The sequence below is a fragment of the Schistocerca cancellata genome, chromosome 2 (assembly GCF_023864275.1).
Source record: "Schistocerca cancellata isolate TAMUIC-IGC-003103 chromosome 2, iqSchCanc2.1, whole genome shotgun sequence".
In the NCBI taxonomy this organism is placed as follows: Eukaryota; Metazoa; Arthropoda; class Insecta; order Orthoptera; family Acrididae; genus Schistocerca; species Schistocerca cancellata.
The window spans coordinates 523,630,567-523,656,713 of record NC_064627.1 but is presented as its reverse complement, the minus strand read 5'-3'; the positions used below and the strand labels follow the sequence as shown (position 1 = coordinate 523,656,713).

The window sequence follows — 26,147 nt, the reverse complement described above, 5'->3', positions numbered from 1 at the left end:
AATTTTGTTACAACTTAGGTTCGCCTGGCGCTCAGTGAGTGCCGCGGTATTCGAGGCACTCAGTACCAGTCAAATACCAATCAGGAGATACGGTTACCTTAACATGAGGCCATTCTAGTTGCTTCACCACTTTACCCACTGGTTTCTCTTTTTTTAGCTTTTGCTATGCTGAAAATATTTATAGGTACTTTAAAAATTCAGTAACGGCATTACCTTTATTTAAATTTACGGATGGCAAGTTTTGTAAAGCTTGCTAGGGTAAGATCACCTAAAATGTTACTATCAGAGTAGTTTATATAAAGTTCATGAAAACATAAGACGAGGTCAATTAACGCAGCAAATGCATGTAAATGAAAGAATTGGTTACGGGGTCTTACTTTACTGAAATAGCTGTACCGCAAGGCGGCCTAAAGAACAAAACCAGTGCCTGTGTTATTTACGAGAACGTCTTCCCATTGATCATATATCTGATGAATTTCTTTCCCTTTCTCTTTAAACAAGTGTGTTGGAAACTGCGAGGGGTGCCAGATAAGTTTCAAAACTATATCAAAATAGAATTCTTTGTTTAAGTTGCAACCGTGATATTAGACATAAGCGATTCATTGAAAGACGAGAAAAAAGCACTGTGTTCCGTAGTGGTAGGGGTACTCTGTTCCGCCGCAATACAAATCTGATATACAGGGTGGTCAGAAACAGTAAGAAAATCTTGCAGGGTAGACTGTGTAGATAAGTTATTGTTAACAAAAGAAGTCGATACTTTGCGCCGTTCCCGAGTTAATTAGCATTGAAGTTGCCAAAGATTTTTCCTGCGCAAATGCAAACGGCCCGGCAGAGACAGCGTCGCCAAACGTATTCGTCTGGTTTACTAAAATTAACCAAGAGAGCGATAAGAACAACTGACGCTAATTGTATCTGACGAGCCGCTTGAATCTGCATGCGCTTCGGCCTCACTGGCTCGGAAATCCCGCAACATATCCAAATTTTTCTTTAACAGTTATTTCTGACTGCAGCCTAACTTGCAATATCCTTACAAGCTTTTCAGATGTTTTTGACCATCTTCAATAGTGAAATGAATGAGCGTAGCGAATATAAGAAAAAGCTACTTTCATGATACTAATACCTAGCAAAAGATACTCAGAACGGGACAGACCTCTTTAATACTTCGCCAGGTTGCTAGTATTCTCATCACATGTCACTCCTCTATCGAAGGACACAAATAAGACGAGTGGACGCCGAAGGAGTCAAATGGACTGTAGCAGAAGTTCTACTATTCCTCTTATATACCTGAGCGGCTGGTCCCAGCGGAGGTTCGAGTCCTCCCTCGGGCATGGGTGTGTGTGTTTGTCCTTAGGATTGTTGTGACTTGGCAAGACAGCCAAGCCACTACGAGGAGGAAGCCGAAAGGCACGCGTTTAAGCTCACGCAGGCTGGCGTGAGGTCTGGAACATTTAAGGAAGTTAGACTTTAGCAAAAAAGATCGTAGCTGTTGGAATACTTAAATTTAATACATAATTGGTGAACATCGGTGTGACGGTACATGCATCACAAGATAAATAGCAAATGATAATGGCGCCTTGCTAGATCGTAGCAAATTACGTAGCTGAAGGCTATGCTAACTATCGTCTCGGCAAATGAGAGCGTAATTTGTCAGTGAACCATCGCTAGCAAAGTCGGCTGTACAACTGGGGCGAGTGCTAGGAAGTCTCTCTAGAAGCTGCCGTGTGGCGGCGCTCGGTCTGCAATCACTGATAGTGGCGACACGCGGGTCCGACGTATACTAACGGACCGCGGCCGATTTAAAGGCTACCACCTAGCAAGTGTGGTGTCTGGCGGTGACACCACAAGGATAATTAAGGTTAAGTAGTGTGTAAGCATAGGGACTAATGACCTTAGCAGTTGAGTCCCATAAGATTTCACACACATTTGATCACATCTTATATACCCTGTTAATATAGTTTGGTTCCTGAAACATGTCATAAAATAAAGAAAGATTGAAAATCTATTCAAATCAGTATTTTTAACAGAACGTCCCACCATCGGACATAATACGTGGATATGCAAGGTTCTGTAGCCGTCTCCCTATTATCAGTCTGGTAGCTGCTATTGAAAGACTCAAGACACAGGTGTACACAGAATGACTAAAGATAATATTCACCAATTTTTGCCAAAAAGTTGAGTCGTAAGGACTGGCTAGTTTCGCGCACTGGAAAGAAATACTAACCCATTTGGGAACCCCATACATCAAGTTCATCATATCCAAGTACACAATAAGTACTGCCCCATGTGAGTTTAGTTAAATGAGAGCAAAATTATCTCTCGTAAGAAACCCATAACACTCCTAATAAATTACTTTACAGATACAGAAATAACACGAAAAAAATCGGACTCCCGTCCAAAATCGCCGTCTAAGTGCGCATAGGAGCGGTACATCATTATTACTACGACGGTCCTACGACTTACTAAATTTGTACAAAATTCATCTCCCCTCTCTTCCATGCTCGTAGGTGGAGAAAACTTGGAGGGACGAACTGCCTGAACAACAAGACGAATTTTTCAGTGATGCCAGAGTACACATTCTATCAGAAGACAAGAGAGACGACGCCAGTACCTTGTCCTCAGACGTTTTCGTCGGTTCGACCTTAAAATATGAACAAACGCGCCCTTCGCTGGTAGGTGTGAAAGAACCAATCGCGAAAGCGTTCGTTAAGGAAACGCACACAAATAACGAGCCGTTGAGAGGCCCCTCAAGACAGCTTCGAAAGTTAAACTCGACTCCCACTCTCAAGGCTGTGCTGCAAAGTCGAGCCAAGGAAGTTCACCACGTTGCATGTATTTGCAATTACAGCCACATTAACTCATCCCAGTGCTCAGCAATGCTTAGCACAGGTTGTTACAGGTAGGTGGTGTGCAGAATTTCGAACTTACACCACTGTCCATTAAAATTGCTACACCACGAAGATGACGTGCTACAGACGCGAAATTTAACCGACAGGAAGAAGATGCTGTGATATGCAAATGATTAGCTTTTCAGAGCATTTATACAAGGTTGGCGCCGGTGGCGACACATACAACGTGCTGACATGAGGAAAGTTTCCAACCGATTTCTCATACACAAACAGCAGCTGACCGGCGTTGTCTGGTGAAACGTTGTTGCGATGCCTCGTGTACGGAGTAGAAATAGCGCACCATCACGTTTCCGACTTTGATAAAGGTCGGATTGTAGTCTATCGCGACTGCGGTTTATAGTATCTCGACATTGCTGCTCGCATTGGTCGAGATCCATTGACTGTTAGCAGAATATCGAATTGGTGGGTTCAGGAGGGTAATACGGAACGCCGTGCTGGATCCCAACGGCCTAGCATCACTAGCAGGTTGGATTAATAGAAGAGATAGACATGATCCAGCGAAAAGCAGCGCGATTCGTCATGGGGACATTTAGTCAGCGCGAGAGCGTTACGGAGATGCTGAACAAGCTCCAGTGGCGGACACTTCAAGAAAGGCGTTACGCAATACGGAGAGGTTTATTATCGAAATTACGAGAGAGCACATTCCGGGAAGAGATGGGCAACATATTACCACCGCCCACATATATCTCGCGTAATGATCACAACGAAAAGATCCGAGAAATTAGAGCAAATACGGAGACTTACAAGCAGTCGTTCTTCCCACGCACAATTCGTGAATGGAACAGGGAAGGGGGGATCAGATAGTGGTACAATAAGTACCCTCCGCCACACACCGTAAGGTGGCTCGCGGAGTATAGATGTAGATGTAGATGTAGCAGTCGAGATGACGGGCATTTTATCCGCATGGCTTAAAGAATCGTGCAGCCACGTCTAGATCCCTGAGTCAACAGATGGGGACGTTTGCAAGACAACAACCATCCTCACGAACAGTTCGACAACGTTTGCAGCAGCATGGACTATCAGCTCGGAGATCGTGGCTGCAGTTACTCTTGACGCTGCATCACAAACAGGAGCGCCTGCGATGGTGTACTCAACGACGAACCTGGGTGCACGAATGGCAAAACGTCATTTTTTCGGGTAAATCCAGGTTCTGTTTACAGCATCATGATGGTCGCATACGTGTTTGGCGACATCGCGTTGAACGCACATTGGAAGCGTGTATTCGTCATCGCCATACTGGCGTAACACCCGGCGTGATGGTATGGGGTGCTATTGGTTACACGTCTCGGTCACGTCTCGTTAGCAATGACGGCACTTTGAACAGTGGCCGTTACATTTCAGATGTGTTACGACCCGTGGCTTTACCCTTCATTCGATCCCTGCGAAACCCTACATTTCAGCAGGATAATGCACGACCGCATGTTGCAGGTCCTGTACGTGCCATTATGGATACAGAAAATGTTCGACTGCTGCACTGGCCAGCACATTCTCCATATCTTTCACCAATTGAAAACGTCTAGTCAATGGTGTCCGAGCAACTGGCTCGTCACAATACGCCAGTCACTACTTTTGATGAACTGCGGTATCTTGTTGAAACTGCATGGGCAGCTGTACCTGTACACGCCATCCAAGCTCTGTTTGACTCATTGCCCAGGCGTATCAAGGCCGTTATTACAGCCAGAGGTGGTTGTTCTGGGTACTGATTTCTCAGGATCTATGCACCCAAATTGCGTGGAAATGCAATCACATATCAGATCTAGTATAATATATTTGTGCAATGAATACCCGTTTATCATCTGCATTTATTCTTGGTGTAGCAATTTTAATGGCCAGTAGTGTAATTAAATGAAAATATAACACTAAATTTCGGTTCTAAGCGAGATTTTTGCCCCAACAAGGAAAGCGGTTTAGAAGGCACAAACAGAGAAAAGACACTCTACGGGCTTGATACAACCGCGAAATTATATGAAAGGTGGATTGCCTGACGCCTCCCAACATGACGTGTCTTCTGTTCTTCGCACAGCATCGATGTTACTTCTAATAATTCCATGCAGTAAAATCTCTTTACACTAAGTATTAGAGATTCCCATTTGTCAGTTCACGACTTCAAGAAGGCGTTTGGAGTGCATAAGATTCTCGATTTTCTGAAACTGAGCATTACCAGTTAAAGAGGTTCTTTTGTGTTGCGAGTCAAATGTGGATCCCTGCGCCAACCATTAATTCTCTCAGTCATTTACTACATTGTGGTATTGTGAGTCCTTACACAAAACAGTAATGCGTTCATTAATGTTAACCTCAATCGTATGTACATTTCGTGTAACCGATGGCCTTTGTAGTGTGGTCCCGCCAACCCCACAAACCACATATTGTATATACTGAGCTGTTCCACATCGTTTCAATATAGAGTCGTACAAATGATCTATGGAACACGTAACTAGCTAATTTACTAACGGACAGCCTAAGAAGCTTTCGATGTTGTCTACTCGATCAACCACCGCATATTGGTTACTCCCGTAGCTTCTTTCCTTCTGAATGACGTCCTTTGTATCTACTGTGAACACAGTCACAAGTATAGTCCATATTCCGTATGCTCTTCTGGCTTTCGCACTCTTAAATGGCACGCTGAAAAGAGCAATATCTCTTTTTCGCTGCTCCTGTAATGCAATGTACTTATCTTATCTTTTACCTGTAATGCAACTCACCACAGAAACACTACAACCTGGCGATAAGAACGGGTCTCTTTGGCGAGCAACAGTAGATCAACATAGCCCAACAATAGGTGCTCGTTCTACATGCAGTTAAGAAAGTTTCGAAAAGAATAAACTATTGTAGTAAATATGAGTCTATACAAGCATATTTTATAAATTCTGAACACTTGTTGATAGGAGGAGGAAGAAAGACGTTTGGCTGCAGAGATAAGAATAGCAAAAGCACAGTATTTCTTACTCTAGATACGAGACACTAGGAGCGTTGGGCAGTCCGCAGTCAATTTTGTGGTTCGAATTGAATATGTAGTTTCAGTCATCTTAATACACGTTAATGTACTGTAAAACACTGGACATCGTATGTATTTCACCCACTTACACGAATGACTTCACAGTTGGTGTGCAGTTCGCATGTGCGAATGTATTAGAAAACTTTTCTTTCTCTTCTTCAACCATTGCCTTTAACTCAGCACGAGATATATTGGATTTATTGCCATGATACAGCATTCAGAAGTATCCTGCGAGATAGGGCTCTCAAATCAGAAATACGACGGCTTTTCGGAAAATAAGGTCTGATCGGTCACGAAGTGGAAACCACAGCGAAAATCCAAAGAAGCTTTGCATAAATGAGTTGGGCACGTCGGTCTTTACAATTCTGAATGGACAGTGAGAACTTAAAGATGCCTAAAAAATAGTGTCTTTCACCAAGAATAACTGCCAGCGAGAGATTTCGCCTGAATTACGCAGTCCACACAACGTACCTGACATGCATTTCCTTCCTCATGACCATAAAATACTCGGCCGCACACTGCAGGGGCAATGAGGAGGTTCCCGCATTGTTGTCGATGGGAAATGTCTGATCATCTACCACACAGCCTCTGAATTTCAACTCTGCTCACGTGAATCGACTGGCTAGAAGAAAACATTTTGTCACAGGCAAAAAGTTTAGCGAATTGGCAGAAAGCACAGGCAGCGCCATTCTACGATCAGGGTATTGGCTAGCTGGGGCAATGCTACGAGAAATACCTCAGTCGAAGCGGTGACCGTAGAGATGTATCTTGATGGTGTAGCTATTAGTTGCAAAGTAAGCATTTTTAATTTTTGCTGTGGTCTCCATTTCGTGGACAATCGGACCGTGTTTTCCAAATAGCTCTCGTACATTTAAGTCGCACAGAGTCATCCGATAAGTTGTTCGGCAGACTATTTCAGTATCATTTGAACCAAGGTTCTCTTGTACTCCAAGCGATAAATAGTGGAGAGCTACGTTCAGTCTGCACTCCTCAGATGGAGGAAATACCGCAACATTTTGTGAACCAAAATCCAGGAACCAATGGATAACGGTTAGCAGCAGCGGAAGGTGTGAGTGTAACTCTAGTCTGGATGGTAGGCCTACTTAATATTCTGTCAGTGGTTCTTGTGAAACCGATGATTTTGTTTACCGACATGAAACGATCAGAGTTTAAATCATCAGCTCCTGTAGGCTGAAGAAAACCTCCATGCAACTCAGTCAACGATTGGAGCAGACGATCTTGGCTAACAACGGGGGCGTATGTGGTACCACTGAGATTAAAAGTGGCTCTTTATCGGAAATGTCTTCTTACGTATTTCCTGTCTTGCTGGACGGTGAACCAAGTCAGAAAAAGATAACACTGTAACAACTTCATTACGATTCCTCCACGTCTTCACTTACAAGACTATCAGTCATGATGCAGCCTCGGTCGTTTGTAAAGAATTCTGCATTTCCTCATTTTACACATACCTGTAAACGTTTCCTGAAGAAAGATGTGTCTAAGTAGACAAACGAATAAGCATATGAATGCTGCAATCATTTTAAACGACATAACAGATTTGATTGAGAAATATGCGTGAACATCTGTCACTAACATTTTGTGAACACTGGAGTGGGGAGGGAGGCCATTCTGCTTGGTTACCTCATTTCCAGATCAAGGCTACGTAGACATTTGATTATAGTGCCGCTTAAACAAACTCCACTAAGCAATGGGCAGACCATAGAGGATCGCACATTCATTCCGTGCAAGCACGTAATGGATTGATTTCTAAGAGTCACACACGCCCCTATTTTCCTGACACGGTATCCAATGACTTCTTGTGTTTCCTCGGATAAAGATACTATTACCTGACAGGCATTTCCAGGACGACGATGAGGTGTTTTTTCAGGTGAAATGTTTCCCGGACAGCCAAAATGCGACCGTCTATAACTAAGGTTTCCGTTAAGTCACCCCCTTGTAGCAATGAAATGTCGATGTGTAGAGGACACCAATTTTTAATGTGCAGCTCGATTTTCTCTGAGTGATACATAATCCTTTGAGACTACTGTTTGTATTCTCGTGTCATCACGTTCTATGGTCACGACAATATTGAAGTTAGTTTACTAGACGAGGATTTACCACGATTGTCGTCGATACGTCTGTAACACACACATGCACCCACCCACACCCACCCACCCACCCTCCCAACCACCCTCCCACCCACCCACCCACCCACCCAGCCACACACACACACACACACACACACACACACACACAGATACGAAACAGAGTTGTCGCAGCTAAATGATTAACTGTCGGCCGGTAATGTTTGCAGGGAACAGAGGGCTGGAAGCTCCGTATGCGGTGGTGGTGTACATCCACGGCGAGTCCTTCGAATGGAACTCTGGAAATCCTTACGACGGCAGCGTTCTGGCCAGCTACGGCCACGTCATCGTCGTCACCTTCAACTACCGGCTCGGCATTCTCGGTAAGCGCACTGTTTACTACAAAAATGTGATCACGATTTTACAACACGAAATTTAGGAGAAATAGCCGTGTTTTCAGTATGGAAACAATAAGATTAATCTGTTTCCCAGATCTGAGTTGTGAGGTCTAGAATTTAGCTGCTATGATTTATTTCCCGCTTTTTAATTTGTTATTTTTAATAATTTTCAACAAAAGTCCTTTTATAACATTTTATATGACAGCGTTCTCATAAAAATAATTAAAACATTTTAAATGTTAGAAATATGTGCAGATGCAACGCCAGTCGGTGAAGAAATGGATTCCTTGTGGGATAAATCTATGATTCCGTTTCAGCTTTTTGACGGATAGCAACTGTGTGCCAGAACGGAACTCGAAAACAGAACGTTACCATTCGCACGTAATGCTCCCACTGACAAAACTGTCCAGGCACGACACACCCTCCCCCCACGGATTCTTTCATGACAGTACCTCTTCCCTACATTCTAATCTTAACTGATGCTTCCTTGCATACCTCGAAATGCTCATACTTTTTGAAGAAGAGGATGGAAAGAAGACGGTTTAAAGTGCTGCCGGATACAAGATCACTAGCGGTGGAGACAGAGATCGGATTATCGAAATGGAAGGAGATCTGCCGCACTTGTACTTAGAAGAATACATGTTGTAGAGAAATGTCTTATTTGCAGCTTTGGAACTGTTCTCAAAATCAATGTTTCACTCTGCGCCGAAATGTGAGCTGTTCTCAAACCTCATGATCCATTAAATCAGTTTACCGCGCCATGTAATTAAACTTCATAATGAAGTGAGTTCCCTACCTAAGGGCTTATGCAAGGAAGTTATGCTCAACAACAGAGATATCGTAAATAAATGGAAATCTCATGTTTCTGTACGTGATAGGTTCGCTCTCGAGACAACTGTTAACTATACCTTACCCCAACATTACCGCTGAGTACGAAATATTCCAGTGGCTGCCGCCGCAGGCAGGAATGAGATTATTTTATTTTGAATTTCCTCATCTTTCTTACAACGAAAGGAAAAGTTCCTATGCCACAATATAAAACGTGTTTAAAGTATTCTCACTATGTGTGTTGTTTTTCCCTACACGAAGTACAAATGACAACTGTTGTACTATTAAAACAGGGAGAATACTATAAATTAAACAGACTCAAAATCTTCTCTGTTGTACGGCACACCGACCTCGATTTTTCTCATTGAAATTACCATTTTGTGAAAATGTATAATGAGCGATAAAAAAGTTACGGTCTGAGGTTGTTGCTGAAGTGTACACACGAAGTAGCGCGAAACCGATGCAAGAATATAAGCACCTAAATATTGGCAAGCGATCAGTGTCTTTCCGACGTGCATGCAGTGTATGTGAAAACGGGAGCTATGGCGAGGTTATTACCAAATGTGTCGAAACAGAACTATCATGCCATTATTCCTTTCTTGGCTTACGGAGAATCAAGAAGGTCTACGATGGAGTGGTGCCACCCATCTTCCCCTCGTCCCAGGAAATTCATCTACTGGAAAGGTGTTGCTCACCTTGTTCTCTGATTACCGATGTGCATTGCTTACTGATTTCAGTTAACCTCGTCTCTCTGTTACTGTGGAACGGTACTGCGCAACGCTGGTGAAATTATGGCGTGCATTTAACGCGAAACGTCCAGAAAAACTGTGTCAAGGGATGCTGCCCCTTCGTAATAATGCACGTTTCCATATTGCAAATATCACAACACTGAAGTTACGCGAACTCAAGTGGGAGACGCGAGGACCCGCAATAGAATCCTGATGTCTCCACATGCAGTTATCCCACAGTCGCCCCTAACAAGGCGCTGAATGTTCGACGATTCCTATTGGACGAGAATCTGAAGCAGGCCGTTACCATCTTCTTCAAGCAGCAAAACACAGAGATCTGTCAAACTGGTAGTTCCAATCTGGTGCGTCGGAAGGAAACTGCCTCAATCCTCAAGGTGATTTTACATGACTGGCATACGAATTATTAACTGTACGGTCTTCGAAAAAATTAATTTCTGATCACGCTTTATGTGAGGTGGCATCATTGTTACGACAGTGACAAACATTCGGGAGGCCAACAGTTGCAACAAAAGACTATCTCCGAGATTTAGATTTCCTTTGTATTCCCTAAATCGGTCAAGGTAAATCCGTTTATCGTAAGGAATTCAAGAACGAAGAAAAACAAATTTACTTCTTGTTGTGATGGACGTCGGCTCCTTAAGATGCCTTAATAAAGACAAAGACCCCCACAGCACCGGATTAAAAAGTTTATCGAAAACTACTTGAGCGAATCGCATCGTATGTTCACGGATGATACCAGAAACTGAGAAGAAATTGGATAACCACGAAAAGTCTGACGAAAGGAAAACTGTACATTTTTTTTTTTTTAGTCATCAGTCTTCTGACTCGTTTGATGCGGCCGGCCACGAATTCCTCTCCTACCAACTTCTTCATCTCGTGGTAACACTTCCAACTTACCTCCTCAGCTATTAGCTAGACGTGTTCCAATTTGTGTCTTCATCTACAATTTCTATCCTCAACAGCTCCCTCCAGTAACAGAGATATTAGTCCTTGACGTCTCAACTGATGTCCTATCTTCCCTTCTTGTCAGTGTTATCCATATATTCCTTTCCTCATCGATTCTGCAGAGAATCTCGTTTTCTTTACCTAGTCAGACCACCAAATTTTCAACATTTTTCAGTAGCAACACATCTGAAATGCTTCGAGCCTCTTATTTTCCGATTTTTTCCCAAGTCATGTTTCACCAGCGTACAGTTCTGTGCTCCAAACGTACATTTTCAGAAATTTCTTGCCTAAACTGTGGTCTGTGTTTGTTGCTAGTAGGAATGCCCTTTTTGCAAGTGCTAACTTGCTTTTTAAGTCCTCCTTGCTCCGTCTCCAATAAGTTATTTTGCTGCCTAGTTTGCAGTATTATTTAACTTCATCTACCTCGTGATCACCAATCCTGATGTTAAATTTCTCACTGTTCTCACTTCTGCTACTTCTCATTACTTTCGTATCTCTTTACTCTCAAACCATATTTTGTGTTCATTGGACTGTTCATTCCATTCAACGGATGCGGTAATTCTTCTTCAGATACACAGATGATAGCAATGTCACAGCACATAATGTCATTGATATCTTTCGCCTAGAATTTTAATTATCTTCCTTTTATATTCGTCATTGAGTCTTCGATTTATAGATTGAACAAATGTCTTACACCCTTTTTAATCACTGCAATTTTTACTTCGTCTTCAACTCTTATTCTTCCCTCTTGCTAGTTGTACATGTTGTATATCCGGAATGAGATTTTCACTCTGCAGCGGAGTGTGCGCTGATATGAAACTTCCTGGTAGATTAAAATTGTCCTGCGGAGAGCTTCTGTAAAGTTTGGAAGATAGGGGACGAGGTACCGCTGGAAGTAAAGCTGTGAGGACGGGGTGTGAATCGTGCTTGGGTAGCTCAGTTGGTACAGCACTTTTCTGCGAAACGCAAAGGTCCCGAGTTTGAGTCTCGGTCCGGCACACAGTTTTAATCTGCCAGGAACTTTCATGTTGTATATCATAGGTCTATCCCTATATTGTGCTATTTGTACAACAATTTTTAACATATTGCTCCATATTACACTTTCGAACGCTTTTTACAGGTCGACAAATCCTATGAATGTCTCACGATTTTTCTTTAGTCTCTCTTCCTTTATCAGTCGCTAAGTCAGATTTGCCTCCCTCGTGCCTTTACCTTTCCTAAAGAAGAACTGATCGTCATCTAATACATTCTCAATCCTCGTTTCCATTCTTCTGTATGCTACTCTTGTCAGCAACTTGGATCTATGAGCTCATAAGCTGATTGTGCGATAAGTCTCACAATTTGTCGGCTTGCTTGTATTTTTTCGGGTACACCACAAAAACAAAAAATTCTAAAATAGTGTTGTCTTTTCTCCGTATCACTTCAATAAGTCAAGAATTCCTATAAAAATTTTATAATTTTCAGAAAAGTGTGTAAAACAAAATTTAAATAGCAAATATAGGGTAGATCATAGGGAAAAATATTAGTAAGTCAATGGATTAAAGATCAGCAACAGTGGAGCTAGTAAAAACCTTATTTTGGTTTCCTGATTTACTGTTTGCACGATTTTTAATTTGTGCTTTGGTGCGTCTTTTAGCTGGTTAACAGAATGAACATTTGATAAGTTGAACAATCTATCCTGGATGTTGTAGATGGAGAAAGCAATGCCAATCATTGTATACTTTTATTTTAAACTGGCATTCTCAGCCATTGTGACCATTAGGTAACTTGCTCACTTTATTTACACACTTAATCCGTCATCTGTTAATTTATGAACCTCTTCATATATTTTTATTTGTAATCTTTAATTTATTAGGTCTAATGATGGCCCCAAAGCCGGAACGGTAATCATTTTGAATAAAGTAGCATACGTTCAAGACGTGGCCTTTTATAATCCGATTGTTGTGTAGTGGGTAACTCGAAGCTCCGACCATATCCGGTACTGAATATCTATTAATGAAACAAGCGAATCATTTTGAGGTGTTGAACAACCTTCATGTTCCCTACAGCGTAAGCCTTCCTTTTTGTATATTGAAAAGAAAAACCAGTAAGAAGTTCTGCTATAGTTGTACCTACCAGTAGTGTTTTCAGTGTTCAGAAAACCGCCAATTTCCGCCATTAAATGTGTTATTGTTACAAACAGCATATAACAATACTCTCCGGAGATGTTTCCTCAGCAAGTATGGAAAACATGCTTGGAACTAAATTTTATTATTTCTCACACATAGAAGATGAAATGTAAAGAGCTCCTCCAGTTATCCTGAATCCAATGGTGAATTATAGCTGCTGAGACTCGGTAGCTCAGCGTAGCGTAATACTATCAGTAAAATCTATTGTGTGTGTGAGAATAGGTACATTAAAATAAATCATTAATTTAAACTAAAAATTTCCACTGAAACAATAAAGAAACAAACATCGTCTGGATCACAAATTTTATAACACACTACTGGTTACCATCTGCGCTGCAGATCATCTTCAAGTCTAACTGGGAACAATAAGAATTCAACAGCATCAGAAATTATACACGTGTGATATTAAAAACACAAATAAAAAGAAAATATTTTGAACCCACATTTATCTGGTTCCAGAAAGTGCAGTTTGCGGAAGTTGGTAGAAAAATAACGTCAAATACAACTATTCTGTGGGAAAAAATTTATACGGTCACGAACGAGTACATTGAAACACTGTAAAATAAAATAAAAACAATTAATACAAACTAAGATTTAAAACCAACGCTAATGTAAAACGTTTCAACATATATGAGAGAATACAACCAATGAAAGAGTGTAATAAACAACCTCAGTGTACTTTACGAATCGTACATTGCCGTCCATATTTACCTATTTTAAAAGCCAGTGAAAAACTAACAGACATACGTAATTTGCATAACTTGAATGCTCCATCTGTGAAAATAAAATTTAAGAATTAGCCTCCATTATAACGAATGAAAATAAAAATACATTGATGACTCTTACAGTAAATTAAAAAAGAGAAAAGAAGGAATATAGTTAAAAAAATAATTATAATTTTTAGTAAATGGTTACTACAAATTTACGAAGGTGTTAAGTGATAATAGTTTTAGAAAATTGGTTGGCCACTATAGTGTGACACCTACCGCGCAGCTTGAGAGACGTAACTTTCGATTCGTTTTTTCTGACAAATAAATAATGGAATAAGATTCTTCTTAGCCAACAAGCTAAAGAATCCTCCCTACAATGAAATGACTTAGAAAACGGAAAAGTAACCTCAGTGTATGTACCTGTCGAGGTATCCCATAAAGTGTGTTTGTTTCAAGTTACTCACTACATAAGTTCAATTAACTGCTGTTAACAAAAAAAAATACTTTTTAATGTACTACCAAAGAACTGGGCCTGCACTCGAGAAGGCAGACTCAATTTGACTATCAGGCAGTTAGTGAAGTGTTTCTACAGACAGAATTAGTAACAAGTTATTAACCTCATCATATAAACTTACTAACAACAAATGTAGCGCTGAAAGTATTTCTATATCTTTAATGAAAACCACTGAGACGAATTTAAAATTAACCACTTGGAGTTTGTCAGTTGCGTCCAAGTATTTTTCGGTGACGCTAAATACTTAAATAAACAAGTAGGAATAACAACAAAGCAATACTGGAACTGTCAAAATAGAGCATTGGGATATGTTTCAATCGCTACTATATATTCAGGTTTTTGACGTACTAGAATCGACGAACACAAAGAAAAAATGTAAAAAAAAACTAACTACTGTCGTATAAACCGTGATAATATTGTGTTAAAGGAACGTTTTCTAGATATAGAAAAATGTCCTCCTTAATTTTTATTGAATCTGGTGTGCTCTAAAGCGGTGTCAAATGAGAGATTAGCATTCACAAACATATGAGAATTACGATGCAAACAAATTATGTGATTTACAGTAGAGGAACAAACTGTCAACAACTTTAAACAGAAAAAAAAGAATTCAGTAGGGAGAATTATATGAAAATGTGGACAGGACTCACAAAATGCTTGACGTGTGGAAATGTATAAAGAAGTTGACAAGCCATCACTCATATGTGAAAGTTAGCCACAAGATGACGGATGACATCTTATTACAGAACCTATAAACGATTTGGTAAGCAAACGGTAACTTACATATGCAGTTTGCCTGATGATCAACAATACTGAAAGAATGTACTACAGAACGTCCATTGACAGTATGCGTGGTGGGGCAGTAAGTGGGAGATATCTAATAACAATTACTCCATCACCCGAAAGAAGTACGTATTCTCAGGATGACACAGTTCGCCACCCAGTAAACCTTTTCCCTCCAAATACGCAAACACAGCGGAAACAACAATAGTTCGGAACTAGTGTGTGAAGATAGTACTGTCTACCCAGGCTCCTTCCTGATCCTTCCAATAATGTGGTATATTTATTACTCTTTTGAATGCGTTTAATTTCTTCACTTTACCGATAAGGAATAGGTTCAGTCTGTGACCACCTGTTGAATTAATGCAACAAAGCACAGACAGCTGTTCTCTATTTGGTTTACGTCTGGTCGCGCGCCTTTCAGTTTGAGGGGCTGAAGTCTCTTTGGAAATGATCTTCCAGTAGAGTCAAGTTTCATCAGCATCTGCTTTGTTCTATCGCTAGCTGTATCTTCCTCTTCTCAAGTGTAATTTCTGGAACCCCTAGCAATGGTTAAATTGAGTCACCCATTCTAACGAATCCTTCAGTCTTTCTTCAGTTTTCAGAATTCCATGGACCTCTCCTACTTTCTCTACTAAAATTGGACCTTAAACAGGAACTCCTCCTACTCTGCTAGAACCATAAGTGCAATGCTTCTTCTAGTTTCACGTCTGTTGAAGTTCTCAGGCTCCCATTATGTAACGGTCTAGCTTGGCAGTCAGTTTCGTTGCAAAATTTACCAGTTCTTCTTAATTATTGTTTAAGTGTTCCTATGTTGATTCCAAACACTTGGGAGCGTTTTATTGCTGAATCGATCATTTACAAATTGTCTGTAGTTTATAACCCGTGATCGATAGAACAACACCTCTGCATATATCTGTTACCTTTCTATCACATGTAAACATTGTTAACTTCAGCATCAACGTGAAATGTAATGTAGCCTAAGACCCTTTTTCAAATACACATTTTAGAAGCTACTTTGCTAGAGATACCTGTCGGCAAATAGAAAAGTATCGTCAGCAGAGCATTCCTCCTGGGAATGTTAACAGTATATCTTCTTTTCACATTAAAAAGAGCAACATTTGTGACGCTGACCGTCTCAGAAGAAGTTTTCTTTTACTATCTGCTTGAAGTGACTTACATATTATAGACATTTATCTCCAACGGGAAGGACTACACCAACAGTTAGACAGGATAATGGCCGCGGACATGTTGAAGAGGTAAAGCCTCCGAGTTTGCTTGGAGAGGAAATGGTAAACGATGCAAAAATACTTCACGAATGTCCGACATAAGAACTGCGGCCTACATCGGCTTCCACAGATAAAACAAGAATCACACACATAACAACAGTTCTATTCTAACAGAAAACTCATTCTTTTTCATTATATGAAAATAAGCTTGTTTCAGGGTGTATATCTGCCCTACTGTAAAGAACCAATTTTCACAGGAACTGGTAGATCCATCAATCTCGAATTTACGTCACATACTAATGACTACGGTCCCTTAGCACTGTATAACTTTTTAGCTTCTAAGTTAATTTAATAATTATATACCGCCATTTCTGTCAGATATTCTGAAGCTCGAAAACTCGTTCATCAAAACTTCCAGTTGACCGCGAATCATGAAATTAGCAAAGACGCACAGTTTCACAGTATAAGTAAAGGAAAGAAATTCGAAAATTGTTAATCTGTATCTATAGCACACGAAAGATTATTTTTCATCATTTTTAATGCACCTGCATGTCTGTTCGTGTGTAAAAACCAATTTTTCTCTGAAGCACATTGGTATATAAAGTTCAAAATTACGTCACATTCTATGGTCTTGGAGGTCTGAAACACTTAAGCTTCTGAGTCAATTCGATCATATGATTCGGTCAATTATATCTCAAAGTTTGGACCTAGTAAACCAACTCCTGTAGGTACCCTTTTGACCTAAATCATGAAATTCGGCAAGAAGAAAGGTTTACACTACACGTAAAGGGAAAAAAATCCAGAAATTTTTAATGTATAGTGATATAACACGAACAGAGTTTTGGGTCTTTTTTATCACTCTCTCTTTTTACCTGTCCGTCGATTAAGGTCAGTTTTTCTCGTGAACAGGTTGGCGTACTAAATTCAGATTTGTATCCTGGCTGTGTAAAAAAGTTAATCTTGAATATCATTGCAGTCAAAAGCTTAGGCCACAAATGCCAGACATTGTGATACTCGCAAACTCACTCAAACCTGTTCGGTTCTTACGTTGATGTAGAATCATGAAATTTTTAAGAAGCGCAGTTTCACAGTACAAGTAAAGTAAAATAATATGAAAGTTATTAAATTGTATTTACATCACATCAAAAATATCTTTCTGCCATTACAACATACATCGCATTCGTTGACAGTCAAAAGCATAATAGACGAATATTATTACTGTATGCAAACATAAAATGTTCGCTTCTTTTTGTATGTCCCTGCCAGTCTGAGGATCTACTGTAGAGGTTATGATCCCGACTTGGAATTTCCGGACCGATATTTTGCCAATATCCACATCGAAAACATGCAAAAATTGTTGATACTCTCGATTCCCAAGATAGAAGAACAAATGAAGTTTGCACTGAACCGCCAGTGTACGAGTCCTACTCACACTACGTGAATTTTTGTAAATCTTTCCAAAAGCCGCCGAACTACGAACGAATATGTTTCTCTGTGAAAATCAAAAATCTACGGTTAATCCAAACACATCATAACTTTCTCCTGAACTCAATATTAATTTCAATTTCATGGAATAAACTTTTATTTTTGCCACTGGAATGGACTTACGTGAAGTTTCATCTAATTATTGTATAAAACAAGGAGACTGCATTTTTACACATGAGTTATTTCCTACTGATAACGTGTTTTAAAGATAGTAATGGTTTTGAAACGCGGAATGAACTTGGAATTTAATTACACAACATTGTAAAACGTTTTGTTAATTCAACTTATATGCTTTCTTGGCAGGTACTTGTCGTAGAGGTTATCATCAACAATGACAGACATTTACATAGCTTGTCAAATTATTAAACCCACCTACTCCCTCAATATGGTTCAACATCAAACACAGTTTTAGTTGGTGAACCCAGAAGAAATGTGTTTTTGACAAATTTCACAAAGGAATCTTCGGCTGACATTTACATCAGAGAAACATACTGTTTAAAGGAAGCTTTTGTACATGTAACTTCTCTAATCTAATTCTTTCTGGAAAGAGAAAGGTTCTATGGATTTTCCCTTTTACGTAACTGACAGACGGTGTTGCCAGTACTTAGAAGGCTCAGTATATGAGTGGTGACCTGACATGACAGTGTTATCATTAAGTTGGTAGCAATACGAAGGATCACGTAGATAATGTTGTGGGGAAAGCAAAACAAAGACTCCGATTTATTGGCACAACGATCATAAAATATAACGGTTGTACAAAAGGAACTGCTTACGCTACGCTTGTCCACTCTGTTCTGAGTATTTCTGTGCAATGTTGGATCCGCATCAGGAACGATTGACAGAGGTCAAAGGAGACAGCTTGTTTCGTGTTACCGCGAAGAAGGGAGCACAATGGCAGAGATACCATGAACGAATTTCAGTGGCAGTTTTTAAAACAGAGGCGTCTGTCGATGCGGCAAGACATTCTCATATAATTTCAATCACCAACATTCTCCTCAGTATGTGAAAATATTTTGTTGGTGCCCATCTACGTAGGGAGAGATGATCATCAAGGTAAAACGAGAGAAATAAGAGCTCACACGAAAGTATTTAAGTGTTCGTGACAGGAACGGTAGAGAAGTAGCATGAACGTTGTTCGATGAATTCTATGCCAGGCACGTAATTGCGAATAGCAAAGTAATCAAAAAGATGGAGATGTAGACTTACTGGAGCCACTGATACAATAATTCATGCTTCCTCCCATAAGTCTGAATAGCACTTCTTATCCTTGCTAGATAGACGGGATGGCTGCCACAATGCTCTTCGTGTGAAGTGATTACTTGTCGATATCTTCGGGAATAAGTTATTGCTGACAGTCATGATTTGAGGTCACATAGACCTAAATGGTTTGGTAGTGCAGTAAGATACTGATTAGATCGATAGACTTCGTGAAATGTATACAGAACATAGTTAAAGTATGGAAAGTGCGTTCGCTCGTCGCATTCGTAGAGAAGCAGAAGATGGTCGAACATGTGTCGCGATCCGCAGCTCCAACAACCGCGTCACATTAGCCGCGCAGCGCGTCAGCAGCAGCAGCTGGGACATCGCGCGTAGCTACGATCCACTGCCCGCCTGCTGCATTCCCTGCCGGCCACACTCGGGATAACCCTGGTGGTGTCAGCCGACAGCATCTTATCGAGAAGTTTCTAGAAGCAAGCAGCCGAAACAGTCTGCCTCTCTGTCGTAATAACGCATGGCAGTAGACAATGCCATGTATAGATGTGAGCGCGAGCGCATCGACCATCCCACCATAACACGGGATGTTCAGCGACCATTGAATGTGGCTGGAGAATGACATACGGCATTCTGCAATGACGTCATCAGCCTCCTTCGAGAAGCGAAATGATCAGAAAAGCACATAGGACACGTTTCAGTCCAGGTTGCTCAGTCAAGTAGATGAAGAACTACGTAAAAAGATCTGCTCAACAGGTTTGGGGGCTTTGAAAGTCTTTGTTGAGCATCTAGAGCATGATAACTGCAAGCGACTACGACTATCCCTTAATATGCCGCTGTCATATCTTCACGAAAACCGAAATTAAGTACGGTACAACAGCTATGGTACATAAATCACTACACAAGAAATCAACACTCTTTTTATTAGATCCACTGAGAACAAAGTCGTGAAATATGCCAAGAAGATACTAGTACAATATACCTGAGATTAGACGAAATTAGGATCAAATGTATCCGAACAGCCAACCGCGTTGTCACAGTAGAAACGGATAATGATGAGCCGAAAGATTCAAGAGAAATCTAATCAGATTCAGAGCACTAAACATGAATCACTGTAGAACCGGAAGCTTCTTATAACTGGTTCAAATGGCTCTGAGCACTATGGGACTTAACATCTGTGGTCATCAGTCCCCTAGAACTTAGAACTACTTAAACCTAACTAACCTAAGGACATCACACACATCCATGCCCGAGGCAGGATTCGAACCTGCGACCGTAGCAGTCGCGCGGTTCCGAACTGCGCGCCTAGAACCGCTAGACCACCGCGGCCGGCTCTTATAACTGTGTATAATTGCCCTATAATGTGGACGACAAAGAACTAGAGGATGTATATGACCTTAACGTGCCTGCGAAAAGCCAAAAGAAGGAATCTAAAGAACTGGACCTGAGTGAAGTTCAATGTTAGCCACGTAATGGAAGTCACTCCTGTATATGTAAGTTTTTACACTAAAAGTAAAAGCCTTATATTACTTTCCACGGTCAAGGAATGAATGATTACGTGGCAGTGCCAAAATGTTATGGATGTTGTGACTTAGTTCACAAAAAATGGTTCAAATGGCTCTGAGCACTATGGGACTCAACTTCTGAGGTAATTAGTCCCCTAGAACTTAGAACTTGTTAAACCTAACAAACCTAAGGACATCACAAACATCCATGCCCGAGGCAGGATTCGAACCTGCGACCGTAGCGGCCTTGCGGTTCCAGACTGCAGCGCCTTTAACCACACGGTCACTTCGGCCGGCTTTGTTCACATCAAGAAGATCTGTAAGTGTAGAGAGCCAGTTTGCTCCCATAGTGGAGGAGAGAGCCACGAAAAATGTGAATACACGAACATCATCGAGATGTCACAACAGCGCCTGGAAAAGCGGACTCACCTGGGAAAGGTTGTGCAACTTATGAAATGCTGTTAGGACCTGGAATGACTAGAGTAGAATATCGGCCACGTCTAAAATTACAAGTAAATGCAGAGTTCTCAACTACATGTGTGACGTATTTGAATCAAGTAATAAAATGGGCGTTGAACACGAAATGAAAGCGGTAAATTAAGCTTACAGCCAACAGCAGCCCGTTTCATAGCCTCGCAGCAGATGATTGGCATTATACTGCCAGAGAGAAAAATGTCACTTTTTGACGACATCACAGTACCAATCAGTACAAAATTTATTAAAGAGCAGCACCTTGGCTTCATGAATTTCATAGATGGCATGATATTATAGAAGAGATGAAAGGTTACAGTTACAGATGAACTTAAAAGATGCTATTTCAAATGGGTAATGATTCAGCGAGTGTTTTGTATGAGAGGTGAACTTGAGGTACACTACTTTTGCATTAGTGAAGCTGAACATTTAAGTAGCTTAACTACAGTCGGTATGACTCATAATGACCTGCTCCAGGATAAGAATGCGTTTTCTCAGACGCCCAGAATCAATCCAGATGAAGTTCCTGAACTTCGTTCAGGGAGAGATCATTTGGGGAACACTTGCTTCCGCTTGTGAATCTGTGGGACCTGACCTGCTGACGGAAGAGATGTTCCTGCTGCAGCAATGCCTGCGAAGGGAGCCTTCAAGACTAGTGAGCTGGGCAATTCATGTCGTATCTACAAGGCTCTCCTGCCAAAGTGTTTGAAGGTGAAGATCGTGATGACATCATTACCGCACTTGCAGTAGATACACACGCACATGCAGCTTCGGTATCACCTGCCGATCGTCCCCTATTTTCGCGTGGAATGGAGTGTGGCGACCGAGGTAATACTGGTGAGTGTAAGAACCGCATAACACTGAAGTACAGAGAAATCAGATCTTCGAATCTAATACAAAAAATGTTTCTAGCATTTCAAGACCTACTAAAATGACATTCAGCTATAAACCGACAAGTTTTTTACAATTTAGAAGTTAATGTCTAGTTAAGTATGTTGAGGGATCGCAGTGTGCTGCAAGTTGTTCATCAACATGTTATTAGAGTCAGGCATTCTAAAAGGTAATCTATAATGTATCCCATACCCGAAACATCAGACAGCATTCTTTTGAGATTGAATAATTTGCCAACGGAGTTTAAAACACTGAGCGACCTCCTTCGGAAGATGTTCACGAGAAGAATTGTGCCATTCGACATCGAGACATTATATATGGATTTTGTAAAAGCGTGTAGACGCAAATGCTTTAACCCCCGGCGGGCTTTGTTCACATTCGATATGCGTACAAGAATAACAGGTTAATGCTGCGCAAAGTAAAGAAGCTATGACCGAAACACAAAAACTAATCGATAAGTTGGGTTTTTAAACCGTCTGTTTACAAGAACCGTACTGTAGAAACAATATACTTCCATATTTTCATGCGGATACGGTAACACTTACTAACCACGTAGACGCAATGTCTGCCACTGTCTATACAAGTAGGAAATTCACAGTCACTAAGATGCCACACCTATGTGCAAACCATACCTTCACAATATAAGTGAACGACTGGCAGGCATGTGGGTTGTAATCAGCATATGTATGTAGTACTGTAATTCCATGGAACCTTTTGCATATGAACTCAGGGTGGTAGCCCTGTATGGAAAAGCTGCATGTTTCCTTGTGGCAACAGATGCGAATGCAATATACTCTCTGTGGCAAAGTACTGATTTAGAAATCAGTACAACTGGTTCTCATGCCTTAGTCGTCTACACTGCAGTATTTCCGATGGATTCGCTTCTGGTACACATAGACCTAGGTATGCATTTACTAACTGAACTCGTGCAAAGAACACAGGCCATTTATATCGTTAATGAAAACATGAAAAGTCAAGGTACAATCCCAAGGGGTGCATAGAAATTTACACGTTGAGGTGAAGGGTAAAAAAAAGTGGTTGTTAACGGGATTTAAGGTAATCAGAATGCGCTGCGGGGCGCCATGAATACAGGGCAATTAAGGTGAGCTACAAATCACTACTTCAGGAAATTAAAAGAATACTCTCGGAGAATTTTCAAAGAAGTCATCTGTATTCTGATATATGGATAAGTTGTTGAATGGATAAGTTTTTGAATGAAACTGTTAGCGGGCCTCCTGTCATGTCTACAGTTCGCAGAGAGAATGGCTCAATAAAATCTGGAAGGAGGGGAGAATACCAGGTAACAGCGCTATTTCGTGATGACAATATAAACACCGACAGTGTCACAGGTCTTCTGATAGTACCTTATTTTATAGTAGTACCAAACGAGGCGTTGCGAGTAGGTAGGATCCCGGCGATCAGGAAAAAGATAAAACAGTGGTGATTAAAAAGGGAAAGGATAAATATCCGGCATGATCGAAAAGCTATAGACCCATTTGCTTATTTAGCCTTTTTGGCCAAATTTCAGGAGGGTCTACTTTTTTACTGGGTGCCGGTGTTGGGTGTGAACCAGTGCCAGCGTGGATTCAGAAGAGGAAAGTTTATAGACGATAAGATTAATAGAGTTCTTGAAACCCGGCCGAAGTGGCCGAGCGGTTCTAGGCACTACCGTCTGTAACCGCGGGACCGCTACGGTCGTAGGTTCGAATCCTGTCTCGGGCATGGATGTGTGTGATGTCCTTAGGTTAGTTAGGTTTAAGCAGTTCTAAGTTCTAGGGGACTGAAAACCTCAGAAGTTAAGTCCCATAGTGCTCAGAGCCAGTTCTTGAATATATAAAATATTGTGACTTCGAAATATTCGATTTTGCTCATGATTAGCATCTGCGGGACATTCGAAAATCTTCGCATGCCTCTGAGATTTTGGGCCCCCTAAAGTCTCAACAAGGGCTTTGACCATTATTGTAGGAGATGTACTGTCGGTGGGACTGCGAGGCAGAGATTACCAAGTCCTTCCCCAAGACTCCATAAGTGGCTCCTCAGTACTGAACCCCGATTATACGTGTTAGACTGAGCAGAAACTTTTGAAAGTGACGTTGCGTACACGAATGATACCCCAGTAGTTGTCTCTGTGGACTCCAGGAAGAGGCATGAGTAAGAGACGACTGACCAGCTTGTTCGCATGCAGCGGTGTAGCACCGGAAAGAAATATAGCTGTTCATTAAACGACATGTGTACTTCTGAAGAGAAAACCTTGTTGGCTCAGAAATCCGTCACTGAGGCTTGACGGAATCACCATAAAATGCAGCACTGTTTACAGCAATATGGAAATTCTTCTAGACGAGAAAAACAAGTTTCTACAACACATAAAATCCGTTACTAAAAATGAAAGACAAACTATAGAAGGGATTACGAGGGCTGACACCGCCGAATACAAATTATCATTGAATGCGGTGCATTCATATTATGAAGGAAACTTCAAAGCTATTGTTGGTTTCACTACCATCCTCTGGGCTTACCTCCTTCATGTGGACCCTGTACTTTATACTATGACATCTAGTAGGTCTATTGTTTCAATAATTTTGACTCTGACATCCGTAGTGTATGTGAATTCGTAATTTCTCTACTTATAGTGCAGGTAAAATGTTGGAGATGGAGATAGAGCTGGAAGTAGAGCGTGGTTTGTGGTGGCCGCAGGTTTCCTGAGGACGCGCAGCGGGCCGAACGCGGCGGGGGACCTGGCGCTGCAGGACGCCGTGTCTCTGCTGACGTGGCTGCGGCTCAACGTGGCGGCCTTCGGCGGTGACCCGCAGCGCGTCACGCTGCTGGCGCACGACACAGGCGCCGCGCTCGCCCACCTGCTGCTGCTGCTGCCTGCCGCCAGGGGTTAGTACCTCTGTCTAGCCGAGCCCCTCTTAGTATTCACACTACATAGTGGTGGTGGTGGTGCTGCTGCTACCATCTGCCAGGTGTCAATGCCTATCTGTGCTGCTGTCCCTAGCTGAGCCACTCTTACTACACACACAACACCTGCTGCAGCAGCTGCCGACACTCGAGCTGTGACAGGGCATAAATTATTTACCAGTCCATCATGTGCACCATGATAGTTCAGTGCCCGTATCTGCAATAATTACCTGAAATAAAATAACAGCGTTAGTTGCAATTATGTTTTCTCGGTTCAGCCACCAAGGCCATTTTCGGACGCGCTGGATTAGCCGAGCGGTCTCAGGCGCTGCAGTCATGGACTGTGCGGCTGGTCCCAGCAGAGGTTCGAGTCCTCCTTCGGGCATGGGTGTGTGTGTTTGTCCTTAGGATAATTTATATTAAGTAGTGTGAAAGCTTCGGGACTGATGACCTTAGCAGTTAAGTCCCATAAGATTTCACACACATTTGAACATTTGAAAGGCCATTTTAAAATGGTTGTGAGCCTAGTGTTGTGGTGAAAAGGAACAAAACCTGTTAGTAACTGCTCATCTCTCCCTCTTTGTAGGTGAGCCATGCTGAGTATACACACACACGCACACACACTCACACACACACACACAGTTTGCTGCTGGTGACAACTGGGCATGTACTCGCTCATCTGTCATTATCTGCACTGAACTTCACTTACGACATAACACAAGCCTCTGGTACGGACACCTGCTTTTAGGTCTCGATTACTGTCAACCTTGACCCCCAGTCTGACCATCACTTAGTACATAACTATGCTGCTTCTGTCGTTGCTGCCCACCGCTATAGGTGCACATACCACTCTTTCCAGAAGATTATTTGGAATACATACGATCTGTTTATCCTTACACTACTGCTGACAAGGCATTAGTAACAAGTGCAACTTACCAACTGACCCACCTGTAACTTCTTTCGTCCTGACTGTTAGTGTATACACATATGTAGTTACGTTATCCCACAGCATACAGCACAGGAATCTGGAAAGTTATGCATGTATACACCTCATGTTTAATATACATCTGAAGATGGCTGGAAGACCCAATGGAAGTAAATCAGTCACCTGAAATATCGCCAAATCCAATATATTTTGTTTTATTTCAAGAGGTGCCTCAAAGATAGACTGCTACTGCCGAATACAAGGACCTGGCAGACAATATTAGCAGTAACCTTAGAGCAGGGGCGGCCAAGATTTCGGCTCGCGAACATGAGTGCCGAAGCACTCGGCCTAGCTGCAGATTTCCTCCACCACCATGGCACACTGAGTACGCGGAGGGCCCAGAGTGGAAACTGAAAAACACGTCGCGTTTAAAAGGAAATTCAGTCGCTCTGCT

At 41.5% G+C, this 26,147-nt stretch overlaps 1 protein-coding gene across 1 annotated transcript in view; it reads left to right on the top strand.

The window, feature by feature from the left end:
* The window catches only part of LOC126155912 (neuroligin-2-like), a 317,083-nt gene that overhangs the window by 130,389 nt on the left and 160,547 nt on the right, over positions 1-26,147 (top strand). The window contains exons 3-4 of the mRNA XM_049916265.1: positions 8,216-8,368; positions 24,562-24,750. Of these exons, the coding sequence (XP_049772222.1) occupies positions 8,216-8,368; positions 24,562-24,750 (342 nt within the window). The remainder of the gene's footprint in view (positions 1-8,215; positions 8,369-24,561; positions 24,751-26,147) is intronic.